Below are 20090 nucleotides of genomic sequence, written 5' to 3' on the forward strand. Positions count from 1 at the left end.
TAGTAGTTCGAGACTAGTCTCTGAGAACTGAAACTTTATGTAATGTTGGATCTAAATCGTCAGGCTAGAATAGCTAGCTGAATAAGAAGAAATTATGAGAGTGCATGCTTTGTTGTATATTTAGTAATTTGCATAGTACGAACTCACATCTGATACTTCACTGCAACTCTCGGAGTAGCTCCGAGTGCTTACAAGTATACTTTAATATTGAAGCGGTGTCGTTTGAGACTCTTACACGCCATGCATTTAGTGGACCTGCGCAGTGACGCGAGATCATTATGTTTAAGGCTGGCGCTGATGTTCAAATTCAAAACTGCAAATTCCGAGACGTCAGGCAGTAGACACTGCTTACTGTTTGGGCAACAAGGCAGTCATGCGGCTTCAACGTAAGGCGTTATTAGAAGGCTAAAAAGTGTATCAGAGGTGCTATTCAAAGTTCTTCAATCCGGCCGAGAAGCTTGTTTCGCGCTCGTTACTCCAGTTATTCGTCGGCAAGGCGTTCTGCTTACTTGGGGACTTAGGTGCATGACCGCCTGTTGTAACGACGTCATCCGGGAAGCCTAGTCCTGCGCCCAGCTAGGCAGCCGGAGTTTAGTGTACCTACCTCTCTGTATTTAATTTGATCCACCTGCCCCTCATCTGGTCCTAATTAAGACTATGTAACATCATACCTGCCCCGCTACTTCCACTATTCTCCTCTACGAACGGAATGGCAAATGCTCATTGCTCACTACATGTAATCATGGCCTCAACACCAGTGCAAAATGTACAGAACATGCCATTGCAGCCAGCCGGAACACCGACATCGCCTATACGTGTAGACGCACCACCGTCACCGTCACCGCCCGAGAACAAGACATCCAAAGTAATCCTTCCTCACGCAGCCGCCTGGAAAGCTGCGTATGAGTCTATGTACACGCTGCTTAACGAAACAGATCCTACGAAACAGAATAATCTTACACAGAAATGGATAAGAAATATGCAGCAACATTTGAACATCACGATCATCACGGTAGGTGCCCAAGCATATAACATGACCCTTAGCATGCTCCCTCCCCCTGATACTGAACGATCATAAAAGCACACAGAGGCCTGACTGTGTCTTATTTTTTCGTGATACAGGGGTCTGTTGTCAGCGCTGCCATCTCCAGTGCATTCAGTTGGTCCTACTTTGGGCCAGGTGAAGCCGAATCGATTTGCCTGCAGCTTGTCAAATTCATTTGGTGCAGCGCACTTGTTTTCTCCATCACGTCTACAGCATCAGCCTGTCAACAAGCCACTAGCCTACATCGGCTAGAGTCTCACCCTAACGGCCTTGAGTTAATTCGACGTCTGTTAAGAGGACCTGCCCTTCACCAATTATCAACAAGCACGCCTTTAACAAATGGAAACGTACGAGTACCAATCCATACGAAACGGCCTCGCTTTCTGCAGAGGTTCCTATGGCAGATACCTGCTATGCTACGTAATGGAAGTCTGTACATGTTTGTTACTGGCTTGTGCATACTTGTATACTGGGACTTCTCTCAGTCTATTAATTCTCCGTCGCACCCTATAACCGTAGGTATTTAAAACTAATACTTCTTATTATGAAAAATGCTTATACTTTAACATAGGCTGTGGGTATTACTTTCTTTACCCTAATAGTTGGATGTGCAATCTTATGCTGGGGAATAAGTACAGTTGGGTTATATTATTGGATTGGTATGACTTTTAATAGTTAAAAGGGCTTATAAAAGTTTATTATTATTAATATAGTAATTAATATTATAAGGTTTTAATTAATTTAAGTAGGATTATTACGCCTTATATATTCTTTACCTTAATTATAATTTCCTAATTATATATAATAGCTAGGTCTTTGCTAAAACCTTAAATTTTAATTTAACCTAGGTGTTTTTTTACAGGTAATTTAAGTTAAATCTTCTATAAACAGAAGGTTATAAGGTTAATATATTATGCCCTTACTACTTTAGTTAAAACTAAGTTATTGATTAATACTTTAGGTTTTTTTTATTTTATTTTATTTAGAAATAAAAATAATTAAATAAGATAAAATAAATTAATAATACTATACAGAGCTATATTTAATTAATTAAATAATATTAAATATTATTATAAATATCTTATATTTATATTCTTTTTTACTTTTAAATTAATCTTTATCCTTATGTTAAATTAACTTTAAAAATATTATTACTTAATTAATATATTTTTAATTTTTAATTTTATTTTTATAAGCTTAAATCTTATATTTAATTTTTATAAAATTAGTTTTTACGTAAAATTAAAATAATTATTAATATTATATATTTTCTTTTTATAGTTTTTAATATTATTATTATTATTTATCTTATATATTAGTATTTCTTATAGTTAATAAACTTATATTTAATTTTATAATCATTTAAACTATTTTTACTATATAATTTTATATGCTTTTACTTTTTATAAGCCATATTATTATTCCTAAGTAATAATATATATAAGATTTATTTAATAATTAATAATAATAATTTTTACTTTTTTAATAGTATTTAACTTATTATAATCCTAAGGACTATATTAATTACTTTTTATATTAAACTTATTTTAAAGTTTTTATCTAATATATTTAAAAGTTAAAGACCTATTTAGTAATATATAAAGTAAAGGTAAAGGCATTAAAGTAAGATAATAAAATAAGGTATTTATTTTCAATATAATATAATATAAGGTATTATTTAAGCAGGGCAACTTATTTAAACCTTTAAAGATATAATTTAAGGAGGGGTATTAATTCTTAAATTATGTATATTCTATTATAATAAAGGCTAGTAGGGGAGATCTTATTAATTTGTATGCTTAGGACATTGTAATTAGAATGAAGAATATAGGGGCATAATAATCTTACCCGAATTTAGCTGAATCTTACTATGTGTACGGGCCAACTTCTGTCTAATTCGACACATTACAGCGAGCCTTTGTTACAGTAGAATGCTCAACGCGGTCCAACAGACGTCGTCGTCAGATAACTGTGAGAAGGATAGGGCGTTGGAAATTTACAATTACTTTCGGATGTCGGCGTCACGTTATAGCGAACCAACAGTAGCCCAGCAGCCGACGCGTGGCTGGCGCCGTTGGCTATCAGGTGGCGTCTCCATGCCTCCACTGATTTCACAATGATTTCATCGATCGGACTGGCCAGAATAATAATATCTCTCTTCTTCTGGCTTTTAATCTTGGCAATACTTGATCACTTCCATAAACAACACAGGACACTTTGCTCTGCAGCGGAACCTCTTTCAACTTGAAGTAGATACACCGGTGACATGGGTATATTCCATCATCATTCATCAAGCACACACAAAATATGCCCTAACCCCTCTTTGAATAAAGGTATAAAAGATCCACTTATCACAATGCGAAGTTTGCTAATAACAAGCAGATGCCCCGAACGGTATCGTTGGGGGCATGACGTTCTATGACCTGAATATTATCATATCTGGAACATGCGCTGCATTTACCATCACCGTTATGATGGTCTTCAAACAACTTCATGCAATACATCTTTCCAACACATCAGAGCAGGTCAAGTAGGTAGCTTCCAAAAAAGGTTTTGTAAATTGATCGCTAATCAGAATTTGCTTCCGGAATTATGCGCATTAGTACCCTCATCACCATGTATTCTCTCATATCATTCCTTTCAGTCTGCTTCCCTACAGCGGAGGTATATATCGATCCGTGGGTGAGCCTCGTTGAAGGTCTCGCCTTCTGTTCGTTCTTCCTGCTCCTTTGCGACTACGTCTGCCCCAACATCAATCAACGCGAACTCTTTTTTGCGACGAAGAAGACAAGTGGAGTAAAATGGTTCAGGGTATGATGACTGGAAATTTCTTTGCATCTCAATGCATGCTAATATTATATAATCAGATTCACTGGCTCATGGTCTTCCAAATGCCGATCGTTGCACTTATTGTGTCAATCACAACTGATATCACTGCGGCTGTCGGGATCTATTGTCGATGGAGCTTCATGCCTCATTTTGCCAAGTTTTGGCTACGCTTGATTCAGATAATCTCCTTGGTCACCGCCGTACTGTCTATTCTACAGTTTTACCACTTGCTGAAAACAGACCTTACACAGCGCCGACCTCTTCTGAAATTAATAGCCTTTAAGATCATCGTATTCTTAAATTTTGTACAAGGAGTAAGGCTGCCCGTCCTTGCCAGCTTGTGCTGAAAAAAGAGAAACTGTTGCGCTGATTGCCCATTTCTAGATACTATTCTGGGTCCTTACGGATATTGGGGTACTGAAAGAGACAGACACGTTGACCTTTGCAGATCTCCATATCGGGATTCCTAATTTACTTATCTGCATTGAGATGGCTCCTCTGTCGCTATTCTTTTCATGGGTATATTCCTGGCGCGTTTATGTCAAGAATAGTCACGGAAGCTATGTAACTATGGACCGACCTGGCCAGCGCCCGAGGCTATACCAGGGAGGTCCACTTGGTGTTCATGCCTGGCTTACCATGATTAAACCCTCCGGCATTATTGAATCTATCTTGGTTGTGTCTGGACGGAGTGGTCCACCAACGGATTCTCTCGGTCAGGATGACAGAGTTGATAACCAGCCCCTCAATCCCAATAGGTAGCGTTTATCAACTAAGTGTCCAGGGCCAGTTATATAGGTTACAATCAAAGAAAAGCTTAAGGAAAAAGAAAAGAAATTAACTAAATAGATCATTCCAAGTTAAATGCTATCAAGACGAATGCTCGTATATAAGCAGCAAGATTCAGAATCTACAAGTATGTAAAATATATTAAGCCCTACAGGCGGCTACAAGGGGATTACACCTTTACCCCTGGAAGTAAATTAGAAAGAAGAGTGGCAGGCAAACAGTTACATATGCTTACAATCGATTATACTCGCCTCCTAATGCATTAGTAGAGCGCTAATGGAAGAGGGCTAATCCAGGAAGTAGCTGTAAATTCTTATTCTTAATTAAAGAATCTCTAGTAGACTATCTAATATCGCCTAGATAAGTAATTCTCTATACATAACCATGCACTAAATCCATAACCCTGAATAGTATTATTTATATTATTAGACAAAGGTTTTAATAAAAAAAGTAACCCTAAGAGTCACCAGATTAGAGCAGGAATAGCCAGTTATATATACTTAATAAATAGGCAATGCCTTAAAGGCATAAGGGAGTAGATTGATGTACGAGATCCATTTAAACCAGGGATGCATAAAACATATAAAATATATCTATTAGCATTTCAAATCCGGCGTTTCAAATTTGTTTTATATAAAATATGATTTTGGCATATTTAGTTGATTTTGGAAGTTGTTTGATTGCATTTGACCTGTGGCAGCGCTGAAGATAGCGGTAGTCTAGGCCAGGCATATACTTTGGCTCAGCAAGAGGAATCTCTAAACGGCAATCACCATCCAACGGTACTGGCTAGTCTGTCTAAGAATTGACATCGATTTTTGAGCATCTTCGAAATACGCGATCATTTCCTGGCACAGCTTTGGCAGTGCCTTCTCTGCCTCTTTTCAGGCCCCCAAGAGTCCTGGTCAATGCAGCTGCGTGAGGATGATGTTGGCGATGGACACGCGTCGCTTTGGGGCCGGCAATCATTTAGGACAATGCTGATTCCGCCACGGAAAACCCCCATTCGAGCAAGCTTGAAACTATACAGATGCGCCTTTCAAGAGTCGTGTCCCACGCTGATGACGCCCCACCCTCGCACTCCTGCCGGTTACCTAGAGATATATGGCCGTCAGGACAGCTTGCTCTATGACCTCCCCTACAGTCGCTACATCTTCATAGGTCTTCAAAGTAAATGCTCCTCTATGCAAAAGCGTTGAATGCGGCCCCAGGGGCCTGAGCTTGTAATACGGCATAATTATTATCAATGCTAAATATACCAGCTTCGTTCTAGTGGTTAATAATCGCAATCGACTGCCTAAACACCAAGAGCTATATACGGTCTATTGGCATCCTTCCTCAATTTTGACTTCACAACTCGAGTCATCACTCGATACCATCACCACATCTATATTTCTTTGGCTCTTCCTCCTGAAGCCTTTTTTTGCACTAAATGGCTGCCTCCCACTCTCGCCTTTCTCGAGCTATATCCCTCTTACACCACTGAATGGTGATAATGCCCCAGATGGTGGCCCATAGGAAGGGGACTATCCAAGCGACGCCGTATGCAACCGTTGCAGGTACTTGAGGAATGACTGAGATGATGGTCAAGGGAATGGCGAGATTCAGGGCTGGGATGGACCAGAACCAGGATTGCATGTAAATCATTCGTCGGAAGCGAGGGCTAGCTTTGTAACGGGCAACCAAAGCTTCTCGGTATGGGCGGCCACCACCGGCATTGACGGCCACAATATCCTCGATAAAATAGTACACACCGGGCAGTACCTTAGTCGGAGAGTTAGCATAAGAGCAGCCTCTGTGATTCGATATGCATTTGAACCTTTTCTCCTCGGGCCGTTGAGCTAATTCGAAATGGTGCTGCCCAGCCCATGTAACTATACAAGGTGATGAGAAACAGAACGCCACCAAGACAGTAGAGAATCGCTGGAGCAGGCATGCACAACACTCGCAACCAGACATTGTGAGGAGCACTTCCGACAGTAAAGAGGGCAGTGACAACAGTGATGGTGAGGACCGATACCCAGGTCAGCATGTCAAAGCACCACCGATAATTCGTTCCGAGAGGTCGGTAGAATCTATCAACTTTCATCAATCGGAGCGTACGGATGGCGAACTCGAGATAAGTAGGACCGCCCCAAATGGTGGCCACAATTGCAAAGATGATCCATCCCTCGACTTCGCCAGCGTAGCGCATGCCGTAATAAAGAGTGATTGGAATGACCGATGAATCGACAAAGACTAGAAGGGCAAAGATGAAGAGCTTCCAGCGCTTCCAGCCATGGTGCCACGTAAACGGTAGTTGTGGAAGCGAATGAGGATTCTCATCGCAGTACTCTAGAATGGTCGTTGCTCGTCGCCGGTATTTTTTCTGGGTGGCAGCTCGGGAATGGTAGTAGATTTCGGCTACGGGTCGCTGGGCATACGAGAGGTTTCGTCTAGGCGCATCCGAGCTTCGCCGGGACATTTCTGCAAAAGCTGTGTCGGTTGTGTGTCGTTGAACAGGTTCTAGAGGAACATCAAAGCGCACGCGGTCGGCGGATAACTGGCATGACTGGGAGGGTCGAGAAGGGTTCGCGGCGACAAGGGATCCGGTGGCTTCTGTAAATGAGAGGGCTGAGTCGGGAAGGATTTGAAGACGGCCTTGATTCACCTCGTACATTGACTTTACTGCAAAAAGATTGATTGGAAAGGTAAATCAAGTTTTGATGGTGCTGAGAAAAGGAGCAAAGGTGAGTTGAAGACACGGCTTAAGGGCTATAGTTAGGACAAGACTGGAATGAGTACGTAGGAGATCAGGAAGGGCTATTTCAGTAGCAGGATTCATTATTAGGAGCTACAGCAGCTATAAGAAAAGCAGGAAGCTTGACTGTCGAAAGTCAAGAGTGAAGGGATGTGGAGGCTTCTGATTTGCACAAACTTTGTGTAGGTTTATTGATGATGGCGTCTCGCTCTGTGAGTCTGTCAAATGCGACCACTTCTTTAACCACGTACTGGCGTCAATTAGTAACGATGAGATAAGTTCACGAACGTTAACCTTGGACATTGCGCTAGAGTTGAGGCCGGCTACCCAGGGACCTCTTCGAAACGAGGCAATATGGAAGCGACCGGTGATTTGGCTTAGGCCGATGCTGCCATTCTACCTATCCCAGTTGTGAGAGGGAGCGTATTTTTATTAACGCTAGACAGCAGTAGTACCAGTTCCTCTACGTGGGGGTAGCCGCTATCAACACCTGTTCAACGCGCCACTAGAGACGCGGGGCTTTCTACAACCAATTAGCCGAGATCTGAGGCTATATGATTTGTTAGCGCATAATGCTCGCCTAATAATGATTTCAGAGGGCGCACCGGGCTAAGGGTTAAACCATGGGTGGTTGATGACTTTAAACGAGGTATCTTCTTTAAAGAGCGGACCTAGAGGTGCTACTACCCTCACGGCTATGATACGTGTAGCAGCAGGAATTTTCACATTTGTCGACTAATCACTCATTAACAATAATCAGTTCACAACACCAACGATCCTGTTACAAACCTCGCAGTTACATCACGTGCACGATTAGCCTTCTAGGAAGTAACCGTGACCTATACGCAATCACTTCGTGGTTGCTCAGAGTACTACGTGATCACTTTCAAGACACCGTGGCCACCATCAAGTATGTAGACCACATTCATTAGCACTTTCATAGACTCCAGTTATCAATAAACCTTCTTGATGACAATAAAGCTTAACACGGAAGACAAATTTGGCCGATGCCTTCGTTTGGAGGTCATTGTGATAATAGCAATAGTCTAGCTTCTATTCCAGATGCAACCAACCACAGCATCAGGTTGCAGAACAGGGCAGCCGACAGTCTTCACTTGTGCCGAGCAACCCGAGTTCATTGACTTCATGGTGCAAATATAGATGCACCCACAACAGTTACGGACCCCTGCGAACTCAAAGCTGGATATGGTTAGCTCAGCGCTTCGTAGCCTTTCTTCGTTGAGACTGTATAAGGGAGGTGGTCCAATCTGCTGGTGGCTGGGATTATGGATACTATGTAAGGCGCTGTGCTCCCTTTAGACACATGTACCTTACACCTTTAAATAATACATCATCTTCCACTCCCGTAATATTACTTCATCATTCTGACCCTGTAGCTGCACCGTCCCGTAGCTCAACACGTGCGTGCTCTGCCCCCTTTATGTTCAATGTCGTTACGATGACGTGTATATCGGCCACTATCGCCGTTTTCCATTGGGCGACCACAGCCTATCGAGTTTATTTGATTTTTCTCATGATTCTGTTCTCAATTAGTACGGCATCTATGCATACCAAAACTACAGTTTTTGGCAGCGCCAAGTCTCCTCTTGTGAGCCCATACCACTGATTAGTGAGATCCACGACGCAACGGTGACGCAACGGTGACGCAACCCCTATCACAGCTGTGTAGCTGCTCTGCTTCCAGCTTAATAGTGACATATGAATTTCTCTTTAAGTACAGTCTACGAAGCTGGTGGCCTCCCTGGTCTCATCCCTACTCTTGAGACCAACGTCAAGGATATCATCAGGAGGAACTCATCACGACCACCTCCACTCTATCAATAGAAACAGCAGCGCAGCGCCCTCATACATTGAAATCATGGGTCATCTTTCCGTCGTCCATACTGCCCGCTCCCGTGGCTCCAGGGCTACTCAGGTGCAACTCCCTGACAAGGAGGATGTCTTCACAACCGCAAGCTATGGCTCGCGATTCGCCCGCATGGAGTTGCCACGCCATCAGATGCCTGAGAGTGAGATGCCCCGTGACACTGCTTATCGCTTGATCAAGGATCACCTTAGCCTCGATAACAACCCCACCCTAAAGTATGTTCCGGAGTCATAATCCTGATCATAGTGATACTAATTTTCAAAGCCTGGCCTCTTTCGTCACCACTTACATGGTAACTTGCCTCAACTACGTATCCCCAGTAACCACTGTCTTGCTTTAGCGATCAAGCCACTGCATCAGCCCGTGAATTTGAAGTCTTAGCTTTAGGAAGTCGCAATACCCTGATCGCATGTCTATCAGCCCAGAGTGCCCATCAGTCAAATCTCTCGCTAGCAGACACATTGACTAACATGCGGATGATTCCGTCCAAATATACAGGAAGACGAAGCCCAACAGCTGATGTCAGAAGCATTTCCTAAAAACTTTATTGACTACGAGGAATACCCCCAATCTGCCGACATTCAAAACCGCTGTGTTAGTATAATGGGCAATCTATTCCACGCGCCTGCTGGCCTCTCTGTCGGAACTTCTACTATCGGCTCGTCAGAGGCCATTATGCTCGCGGTTCTCGCTATGAAAAGGAGGTGGAAAACACGGAGACTTGCAGAGGGTAAGGCCACTGATAGTCCTAATTTCGTTATGTCCTCGGCAGTTCAGGTCGTCTGGGAGAAGGCCATGCGCTATTTTGAGATCGAGGAGAGGTTTGTTTATTGCACGTCCGACCGCTATGTCCTTGATCCTGCTGAGGCTATTAACCTATGCGATGAGAATACTATCGGCATCTGTATGATCCTCGGCACGACCTATACCGGCGAATACGAAGACGTCAAAGGTCTTAATGACCTTCTTATTGAACGGAATATTGATATACCTATCCATGTGGACGCTGCGAGCGGTGGTTTTGTTGCCCCGTTTATTATCCCCGACCTCGAGTGGGATTTTCGATGCGAAAAAGTCGTTTCTATCAACGTCTCTGGCCACAAGGTACCGGACCCCCTCCTGTTCTTTTGAGACTTTCCATATATATTGATTATATGACTAGTACGGTCTTGTCTACCCTGGCGTCGGCTGGGTCATCTGGCGAGCCCCAGAATACCTTCCCCAGGAGCTGGTTTTTAATATTAATTACCTCGGGGCTAACCAATCGTCTTTTACTCTTAACTTTTCAAAAAGCGCTTCCCAGGTTATTGGCCAGTATTATCAATTGATCCGCCTTGGTAAACATGGTTACCGTAGCATCATGAGTAACTTGACTCGCAACGCAGATTACCTAGCTGAGGCAATCGAGAAGCAGGGGTTTTTAATTATGTCAGAGCGCAATGGAAGAGGATTGCCCCTTGTAGCCTTCCGATTCCGTACCCTGGAAGAGGGTGGCGAGGATCGTCACTACGACGAGTTTGCGCTCGCACATCACCTTCGTTGTCGAGGCTGGGTGGTCCCTGCGTATACTATGGCGCCTAAGTCTAATGTCAAAATGCTTCGCATTGTCGTGAGGGAAGATTTCACCCGGTCGCGTTGCGACTCACTTATCGAGGACCTTCTGATCTGCCACCGTCTCCTCAAAGATATGGATCAGGAGACCGCCAAGATGTTGCAGGAACATATCAACAAGCACGTCACGTCAACAGGCAAGGGTGAGAAAGCTCACCCTGTCTACGCAGTTAGTCTCCTTGTCTCAATTCTGCTCTTTCGGCCAGTGTCAGTGTGAGGTACCGCTAACACCGAATAGAACGAGACACATTCTCTCCAGGGCAAGACGGGCAAGACCCACTCAGTCTGTTAGAGGAAAAGGGACGCCCACTCACTAATCGCCCCGGCGTAATACGGTGTCTTGGTTCAGCAGAGGAGATGTTGTTGAGAGTGTGTCGAAGGATTTCGTGGAAAGGAATTTGAGGGCAAATAAAATGTACGGCTGGGCTGCAACGGAGGATTTAAATGGGATTGGCATTTCGGAGAGTTCAGGATCATTGTGGTAGCTCGACACTGGGATCAAATTGTAGAGACATTACTAACAAATCAGAGCAAGCTATTCAAAATCGCTATATAGACCTCTGGCCATTTTGTTGCTTGTTTTGTTACTAACTACTTCATGACATTGTCACGCCGACGCAAGCGATCGAGCAAGCTCGGGTATAGCTGCTTGGGGGTTGCCCTTGCCTTCTGACGGCACCACCAGGTTGTCACAATGTGATTACGCGCCCGGATTCCTAGGAAGAGGAAATATAACTGATTTTCTGATTCAGGTCGATTATAAATTGGTATACAATATGTGTCATCAAAGGACGAGTCAAGATATTCCTTGTTCCGGCTGAGAATTGTGGTCCAAGGGATACCAAATTAGTGTGATCCGCAGCCCTCAGATAAGAAGGAATACACTCGCTGTTGCCGGTAACTCAGTGGTAAATAAAAGGAAAATAGAAACATCTTCCTTATTGCTCTTTGGGCAGGAATTTACACTCCTTTGAATAGACTTTGCTCCCTTCTATTTATGGTCCTGAAGCCGTTTTGGAAGGCTTCCTTGTTCTTTAGGACCTAGGACTTGCATCCATTTAGTTACATTATAGTCAACCTCTTCAAGAGGCACCATAATATGCAAGGACCACCAGGTGATAGCTTGAGTCAAATAAAAGAGCATGTAGTCGACGAAAAACCAAATCCTCTCGCAAATGGCTGTCGCAAAAGCTGATATTTCCGTGCCCGGATGACCAGCTCACCAAATCTCTGTGTAGAAGTGATCTGCATTCTGATGGGGCTTACGCTCGGTGACGAAATGAATTTACAGGTACATCAGTTGCACATAGAACTTATTTAGTCGCATACATCTCAAACACCGCATGGCAAAAGTTTCGACCGCATATCCTACATAAGGCAGTTTTAATACTAAGCTGGCATCAGTAGACTAGCAAGCCTAAGTAACTTACATACAGTACAAATTAAAGCTAGGAACTCTCACCCTCAGAATTACGCCTTTCGTTAACCTTAGTCCGCTGAACTTCCAGGTTTCGTACCGGCCGTGCAACATATACCGACTTGCATAGTGGGCAATTGACATGCTGCTTTTGAAGCCATAGGTCGATGCACTTCCTTTGAAATACATGTTCGCAGTTTAATCGTCGAACGGTATCTAAGTCTCTAAAGACTTCAAGACAGATCGCGCTATACTATCTTAATACTGGTAGTCGGGGAAAGAAATCAGAACATACCACACTTCTAATGAGTCGGAATTATGCTGGGCTATGGCTGTCTGAGATTTAGATACGCGAGAAACTTTGTAGGTTTGGGATGGATTGGTGGAGTTAAGAGTCTGGAGTATAGCTATATCGCTCACAGCATCCCCATGACTCTCAACATCCACCTGTGCCCTAGGGCGTTGCCTTCTTTGGTTAACGATGCACTTCCATCGTCAGTGTAGAGATTCAGGTCACTAGAAAAAGAATACTGACAGGCCAAAGGCGAGGAGGACCGCTACCACCACTACAGCCGCAGCAATTAGACCGAGCATGGGCCAAGTTCCTAACCCGGAATTGAACCTACCTGTCGTCTCTGAATTTAAGCCGCTGATTTGGTTCATGATATATGCAGAGGAGGGGCTATGTGGATAAGAGCAGGGGCCGCTATGTCTTGCCTCTGTCCACTCAATTTATGTTCGGCAAGGACTAGATGAAAGCCTAAAGGGTTTTGATCTTGAGCCGACTTTGAAGCTCAGACAGGCTATTTACATTTTCTACCGTAAGTTAGGCGACAGTTTCATCGGCCCAGAAAGGTCGGGCTCCGATGCTTCCGTTCAGGATTACTTGGTAATAGGACCCACAAAAGATCGGGTTATGGTGCATGGCAGCCACACCGATGGGCAGAATTCTCCTATACCCCACACACTTTTCTCTCCTGCTATACTTCACCCCATTCGCTTTCTTTACTCGATCATTGGATTGCCAGCTTCAGTTGGTCGCCATGAGCAGATACCCAGTCTTCCCATGGAATATGGCTTCATTGGTAGCTTAAGAGACCTCGCTACGGCCCTCTCGTAGCATTCAATCAGCTCCTTGTTAATTACAGTAGTTTGTCCATGTTGACTGTCGCAAAACCCCAAGCGACGGAGAGCGGCGTCGACACTATCAGAAAAGCGCCACTCTTATCAAACCGGGGTAGATCCAGAAAGCATCGCGGGAAATCCGGGAACAAATCCGGGGAGAATCTGAGCATGCAGGGTCGGATTGGCGAGATTGGTGAGCTTGTACATTATTTTCTCATTCAACTCGACTCTAAATAGCATGCTCCATATCCTTAAACTCACGATTAGGAATACAAGTAGGGATAGGGTTGGCAGTATGATGAATGTCTTATCTTAAATTAGAGTAGCAATTAGAAAATAATAATTAAAATCTGCTAAAAATTAACTAACGTACTTGATAAGCGAGTGCCACAGACAAGCGAATGCCACACCTTACTACACCTTTGGCCGTCTTTACCCTGTAAAGTCAACCATACCGTCCTAAATCGGCCCAAACTTGTTGGAAATGAGTTCTCAAGACTTTGCTACCTTTATCGGACATCTTCGCGCATTATGCCCTGTCTTGCCGCACATGCCACATCGTCTTTCTTTCGTTTCGGGCCTACGCCTCCGACCACCATTTCGACGGCTTTCTTCTTCTAATTGCACATCAACCTCCTTCTGATCTTGCAAACTCTGCCCTTCAGCTAGAGTTAGACTTCCTCCTTGTCGGAGACGCTTTTTCTTGGCACGTCGACGTCGACTAAGTATCTCATTCTCCTGCCGAAGGATCTGGTTTTCCGACCTCAGCAAAGCCATCTGATGCATGATCCCCTGCGTCCCCTTTGCAAACTGGTCCACAGCATGTAAAATCAAAGTCGGAGAGCTTCCTTGGTGCCGAGAGATTCGGTTCTTGATGAATTCGGATTGTGAACTTGCCTCTGTCGGATTGTGTGGCGTTTGAGAGACCCAAGGTGTAGGTAGCTCTTCGACCCCCTCGACTGGTGTTGGCGTGCGTAGCTTCACGTCTAGTTTAGAAATTACACTTTCAGGGTCTAAAGGCACAAGGCCTGCTCCTTGAAAACCCCCTCGGATGTTTTTTCCTGTCATGGACTCTTGGAATGCGACTAAAAATACCGGAAAGAAATCTTCCTTGGAGATGTGCGTTGTACCCGCCCTCATTTTCCTCTCGATTTGTCGCCCGTATGCTTGCTTGAGCGGGCCAAAACACCCGACATCGAGGGGCTGAAGGATGTGAGATGAATGAGAAGGCATGCAGAGCGTGATAATCTTGTTGTCTTTGCAGTAGAGCTCGAAGTCGACTGAAAGGTGACTTTCGTGACCATCCAGAATGAGGAGGCGATATTCACCAGTCGTACGTGGCTTAGTGTGCTTATTAAAATGCCGAACCCATTCTAGACCCATCTCGTTCGTCGTCCAACCATTTTCAGCCGTGGCGATAACCCAGTCTTGCGGTATAGGGCTATCCTGGTACCATGTCGAGAGGTGATATTGACCCGCAACGATGATGAATGGTGGCAGCCACCATCCTTGGGAATTAATGCCCTGAATTACTGTAGTCCATTCGCGGTTTCCAGGTTGAGCCAATTTTGCGTTAGAACGTCTTTCTGCGCTTGTGACAACCATGCCTGTCGAGATAATTCCCATCATAAAGCCAGTCTCGTCAAAGTTGTAGATATCCGACTCTACAATGCCATATTTGGTAATTATGTTTCGCACAAGCCTAAACCAGCCACGAATAACCTCTGGGTCTTCGCATTTTGCTCTTTTATAGTCGTATCTCCGAAAACGACGCGTCTTTAGCTCGGGTTGTCGTTTGACAAAGTTGGAAGCCCAGCGCTTGCCGACAGGAGGCGCGTCGCGGTCTGCGAGCAGTTTATTGGCCATATCTTCCACATCGCGCAGGCGAGGAGGAAATGATCGCGAATCTAGATCGAGAACGTATTGAATGATTGTCGACTCCTCTAACTCCGTTAGTTTCCTGGAATTGGGTATGATATCGCGCCGAGAAGATTGGCCGCGTCGCCGACGAGCGAGGGTGCTAAAGTCTACTGTGTAAGTCGCTGCGGCAGCTCGTATACTTAGTTCAGGGTCATTTTTAAGAGCCTGAAGAGCTAAAATTAGTTTTGATTCGTCACTTTTGTTCCGCATTTTTGGTTGTAGGAAAAATCGTAATTGAAGTTGAAAACGCGTGGGGACGCGCTTGGTGTTGCATTCGCTTGTCTGTGGCACTCGCTTATCAAGTACGTTATGCAGGCAAGCAATTTTAAAAGCGACCTCTGTAAAACTGCCGCTATTTAGCCATGCCGGCCCGATATGGCCGGAGAGCTCCACAGAAGTACTACGCATTAAGCGCTCCAGAGCTTAAAATACATACAGCAGTACCAAAGTGAGGTAATAATTGGAAAGTTTTATAATAGTAGCATAAATTTACTACCTAGCCCCTCCTCGACTTGGCATTGCCTATACGAATTTTACGTCATGTGAAGTGGATTTGGTGGTACGGCCATAATCTGTATTGTCGGGGCCCCGGACTTGATTGGCAACCGATTTTCCCCCAAATGAAACAAATGGATTGGACCTCTACCTGGCGACTCAACTTGAACCTTTCTTTTCAACCCTCGTAGTGTAGCGACAATCGCGACAATGGCAACCATTACGCAGACCGAGACAAGCACCGAGGCGATCGAGCTTCGCGACCAAAAAAATGCCCCAAGCAATTCACTCGACGACACTGAGCCACCGCCTTCATCCAACAAGCCCGATACCGCAGAACTACTCAAGCTCCTGAGTGCAGGCTTCTCCTTCTTTGTCGCCGGAATCAACGATGGAAGTATCGGAGCCCTGATTCCTCACATCATCCGAGATTATCGCGTCACCACGGCCATTGTCTCATCAGTGTGAGTTAAAGCTCAACGTGTTCAGTTCCCAACCTAACCGTCCTCCTAGTTACGGCGCAAACTTTATGGGATGGTTTATTGCCGCATTTTCTAACACTCATCTTTGCCAAGTCTTTGACCTTGGCTCCATGCTCGCCCTCGGAGCTATTCTGCAAGTTATTGCACACGTTCTGCGACCTTGGAAGCCGCCATTTGCCCTCTTTACCGTGACCTTTTTTATTAGTAGTCTCGGCCAAGCGTACCAAGATACGCACGGAAACACGTATGTTGCTGGTACAAAGGCATCACATCGATGGCTGGCCTTTATTCACTCCATGTACATGGCGGGTTGTCTCGTGGGGCCCTTTGTCGCTACTGCCGTAGCCGCAGGCACACCGAAATGGTTTCTATTCTATACGTTTCCTCTTGCAATTGGTGTTCTTAACGTCGCATTTGTCTTTTATGCATTCTGGGATACTCTGACACTCAAGAGAAAGCGGCCACTTACTGAGCGGACTCTCGAGGCTGATGAGTTACCGGCTTCAAGGAACGAAGACGCATTCTCTTTAATAAAAGACACATTTAAGAACAAGGGTTTCTTACTTATTAGCTTGTTCTTCTTTTTTTACCTTGGCGCCGTCCTCACAGCCGGTGGATGGGTTGTTGAGTATCTCATCGTTGTTCGCGACGGCGATATCAACCAGATGGGTTTTGTATCTGCTGGCTTTAATGGAGGATCACTACTTGGACGAATGCTGCTGGCTGAGCCCATACATCGCTTTGGGGTTCGCAAGATGATTTTCAGTTTTACAATTATCAGCATCGGCCTTCAGTTGCTGTTCTGGCTGTACGTCACCCGACCTCGAGTCATGCGTGGCTGGACATTGTTAACGATTTCAGGGTTCCAAATATCATTGCTGCTTCCATCGCTATCAGCTTTTTAGGTTTCTTCACGGGTCCATACTTTGCTACAGTGAGTCACTCCATTGTACGGTAGGTCAAGCTGACAAGATCAGGGCGTCTCGGTCGCTTCCAAACTCTTCGATGATAGCATCAAGTCCACGGCCCTGGCGTTTGTGTTTGTCTGCGCACAACTCGGAGGTTGTGTGTTCCCAATCATAACTGGTCTCGTGGCATCCAGCGCCGGCGTCAAGGTTTTGCAGCCTGTTCTTTGTGCGCTTTTGGTCGCTACAGCCATTTCCTGGTTGTTCGTGCCCATGCCCAAGGAGAATGACAATCCGACGTTGCACCAGGAGTAGGTTCGGAGTATAGACTTGGCCGACATGTAATGATATCTTGATCAAGTTTGTGTTGGGATAGAAGAGTTTTGATTTGCGAGTGTTTCCAATTAAGTAGAATTTATCGTGACCCATATTGCAACCTATCCCACCACATTCATGGACCAACCCACCTGTATCATCCATTGAAGTTCTATTATTCACTGGTCAGAATATTATTAAAAGCGTCTGGCACTGGCACTGGCAAACTGATTTTATGCTGCTCAAGGGTCTCACTAATTTCTTCAAACCATCTTCACTTGTTACGCATGCTCGATGTCCAAGGTGCCAAACATAATCCATATCTTTTTGTGACGTTACCTGCTCCGTTCAACAAACGTTCAACTGAAGCTACCCAACCAAGACTTGGCGATTCTCTCTCCTTCCTCATCATCCTCCAATACATACAAACTCCAAGTCGTTATTTTTCTCATCCTCCATCATGGCCTCTTCCCCTTCCCCTCCGCCGCCGAGCCTGTCGCCGATATTCAGATCTCGCCTGAAAAGCAAGCTCTCTTCATCTCTTCTCGCTTAACTTTGTGGAAAATTTGTCTGCGCCTCTATCGGCGCTCTCCCTTGGGCCTCTTGTCGTAATGCTTAAATTAGAGGACCCTCGAGGATATGCCTGAAGTAAAGAGACACGTACTATTGGAAGGAATAGTTCTCAATCGTCATTTCTCACATCTTGAGGACCATGTGCACAAAGGTCCGACCAACAGCTGCACCAGCTTCAGTAAACGCCTTGCAGCCCGCGTCAACACCGGGACACGAGTCTCGGACTATAAAGAGGAGGAGTAAGCGGGCGAAAATGAGATGATGTCTACAGCTGGCGGTTCAAAGTCACGGCCATGTCCTCGAGAAGTGCCTCCAGGCCGCACCCAACGGGTTCGTGGAAAGTTTCCTTGCTTGACACAAGAGCCCATAGGAATGCAAACAACATTCTGTCACGCCTGCCTATCTCAGGCTTTCATTAGAGACCAAGGGGATTTTTTCTTGCTTGTTGGTGAAATATGATAGCGAGTTGTTCGACGCATTGACTATGAACATCACGCTGCCATATGAAACTACATTCCGCGTTTTTAGATCAATAACTCACCCTCTTCACACCAACAGATAAGAATTTCCCCTCCGAGAACGCAAAATACTTTCTTAAGATAGTTATATAAGTATGATAAGTTGTTAAGAATACCGTTATTACTATTAGACTAAATAATTTATTTCTTAGTAAATAGGAAACCCTTAAAAAGTACTATATAATATAAAACTAAAATAATAATTGTTATATTACTTATATCTTACTAATACCATAAAATTCCATGTAGAAATTTAATCGCCGGCAACAACACTATACATTGTATTAAAATAGAACTCGATGATGTCTCTCTCGTCTGCTGTGATGTTACTAAGAGCGAATCCCAATTCCCCCTCTTGCCAACCTCGAATTTGTGGGTTATAGCGGATGCCGCGGCGGCAAGCATGGCCAAGGTGGCAATAATGAGAATATTAGAGTGCATATTTGATGGAAACGAATCAAGGTCAATCGAGCATTGAAGCTGAGAACTGAGATAGACGTGGAAAGGCGGCGCTTGGATTTAATGACCAGGCCACGTCCCAATTCTTGCCCGTCGTCCTTTGCCGTGTTTTCTCACTATTATCTTGAACACTGATTCCGAAAGCCGCTTGTACGAGCACGAGCACAATCAGCAGGCAGACAGCCCTCACAGCCTGGGTTACATCGCCGGTATAGGGCTAGGCTCACATTGATTGGGCTGATTGGCCTTGGAGTCAGCTCTGTCCCAGGAGCTGAGCAGCTATGAAAGCCTTGGTCCAGTGACCGGACGCCAGCCGGATCTACACTATTGCAAGGGTGGCTTGAGGCTCAAAAAGCCTCTTTTTCTAGACTGCATCGTTTTAACACATTTCACATGCCTGGGTCTATACGTAGCTCTAAACCTACCCGGGCATGTGTAGTACTTCGCCTCGCTAATCGCCATCCAATAGTTAAAATCATACTGTAACCTTAACTATGCCATTGTCTCCGTCATTGTCCGAGCCCCTTTCGTTGAGTAAATCTTCGCTGCTAGCTTGAACGGCTTGCTTTATACGGTACATGCTTAGGGTGGCAGGGTGAAGGGTGACTTCGAATGTTACGTACTGTGAAGGACTTCAAGTGGCCAATCGATCCCTTGCCTGGGGATCAGAAACACAAAGCTTCTGGTCATTAGCTTACTATCGATATAAACTGTGTACTTGACGCACTCGCATTTGCGCCACTCTGGGGTTGTTCGATTGGAGTCATCAGGAAGCAGACGCTAATTGCCCTCCGTGAGAAAGCATTCAAACGGCCACGTGTAACCAATAAATGCTAAGAATGACTAACCGCTGAGGCTGCAAGCTAATAAGCCTCGTACAGTATGTAGTGTCGTAGGTGTAGCGATGGGCTTTTGCCAGATAGTTGCAGCCAGCTCTGTTAGTATTTCAATGAGCAAAATCAAGTCTGCATTTAATTTC

At 44.6% G+C, this 20090-nt stretch overlaps 5 protein-coding genes across 5 annotated transcripts; 4 read left to right on the forward strand and 1 right to left on the reverse strand.

Moving 5' to 3' along the window:
* Nucleotides 1-742: 742 nt before the first annotated feature.
* On the forward strand, nt 743-1765 carry FOBCDRAFT_206916 (uncharacterized protein; the record flags this gene model as incomplete). The annotated part of the gene is made up of 4 exons (XM_031190812.3): nt 743-1012; nt 1123-1564; nt 1617-1704; nt 1759-1765. 4 exons carry the CDS (start codon nt 743-745, stop codon nt 1763-1765), a joined length of 807 nt encoding a protein of 268 aa, XP_031032043.3.
* A 1896-nt stretch (nt 1766-3661) lies between these two features.
* FOBCDRAFT_190328 (organic solute transporter Ostalpha-domain-containing protein) lies at nt 3662-4808 on the forward strand (the record flags this gene model as incomplete). Its single annotated transcript, XM_054707036.2, has 4 exons — nt 3662-3856; nt 3913-4188; nt 4259-4632; nt 4724-4808. 4 exons carry the CDS (start codon nt 3662-3664, stop codon nt 4806-4808), a joined length of 930 nt encoding a protein of 309 aa, XP_054563011.2.
* Nucleotides 4809-6091: 1283 nt separating this feature from the next.
* Nucleotides 6092-7322, reverse strand: FOBCDRAFT_279816 (uncharacterized protein; the record flags this gene model as incomplete). Its single annotated transcript, XM_054707037.1, has 2 exons — nt 6092-6427; nt 6483-7322. The coding sequence occupies 2 exons, from the start codon at nt 7320-7322 to the stop codon at nt 6092-6094; spliced, it is 1176 nt and encodes a 391-aa protein (XP_054563012.1).
* Nucleotides 7323-8814: 1492 nt separating this feature from the next.
* FOBCDRAFT_168791 (pyridoxal phosphate-dependent transferase) lies at nt 8815-11437 on the forward strand. Its single transcript, XM_031190815.3, has 6 exons — nt 8815-9012; nt 9145-9506; nt 9556-9583; nt 9790-10395; nt 10454-11071; nt 11141-11437. The coding sequence occupies exons 1-6, from the start codon at nt 8845-8847 to the stop codon at nt 11192-11194; spliced, it is 1836 nt and encodes a 611-aa protein (XP_031032046.3). The 5' UTR covers nt 8815-8844; the 3' UTR covers nt 11195-11437.
* A 4632-nt stretch (nt 11438-16069) lies between these two features.
* FOBCDRAFT_206920 (major facilitator superfamily domain-containing protein) lies at nt 16070-17561 on the forward strand (the record flags this gene model as incomplete). Its single annotated transcript, XM_031190816.2, has 4 exons — nt 16070-16323; nt 16373-17149; nt 17203-17275; nt 17319-17561. 4 exons carry the CDS (start codon nt 16070-16072, stop codon nt 17559-17561), a joined length of 1347 nt encoding a protein of 448 aa, XP_031032047.2.
* Between the last annotated feature and the right edge of the window lie 2529 nt (nt 17562-20090).

Source organism: Fusarium oxysporum, chromosome X (assembly GCF_013085055.1).
Source record: "Fusarium oxysporum Fo47 chromosome X, complete sequence".
In the NCBI taxonomy this organism is placed as follows: domain Eukaryota; kingdom Fungi; phylum Ascomycota; class Sordariomycetes; order Hypocreales; family Nectriaceae; genus Fusarium; species Fusarium oxysporum.

Bases quoted from the DNA above. Each gene is read 5' to 3' on its own strand.
- FOBCDRAFT_168791 (XM_031190815.3), top strand. From the start codon at position 8,845: ATGTTCAATGTCGTTACGATGACGTGTATATCGGCCACTATCGCCGTT. The intron at 9,507-9,555 runs GTATGTTCCGGA...TAATTTTCAAAG, and splicing joins GATAACAACCCCACCCTAAA to CCTGGCCTCTTTCGTCACCA. The intron at 10,396-10,453 runs GTACCGGACCCC...TTATATGACTAG, and splicing joins TCAACGTCTCTGGCCACAAG to TACGGTCTTGTCTACCCTGG.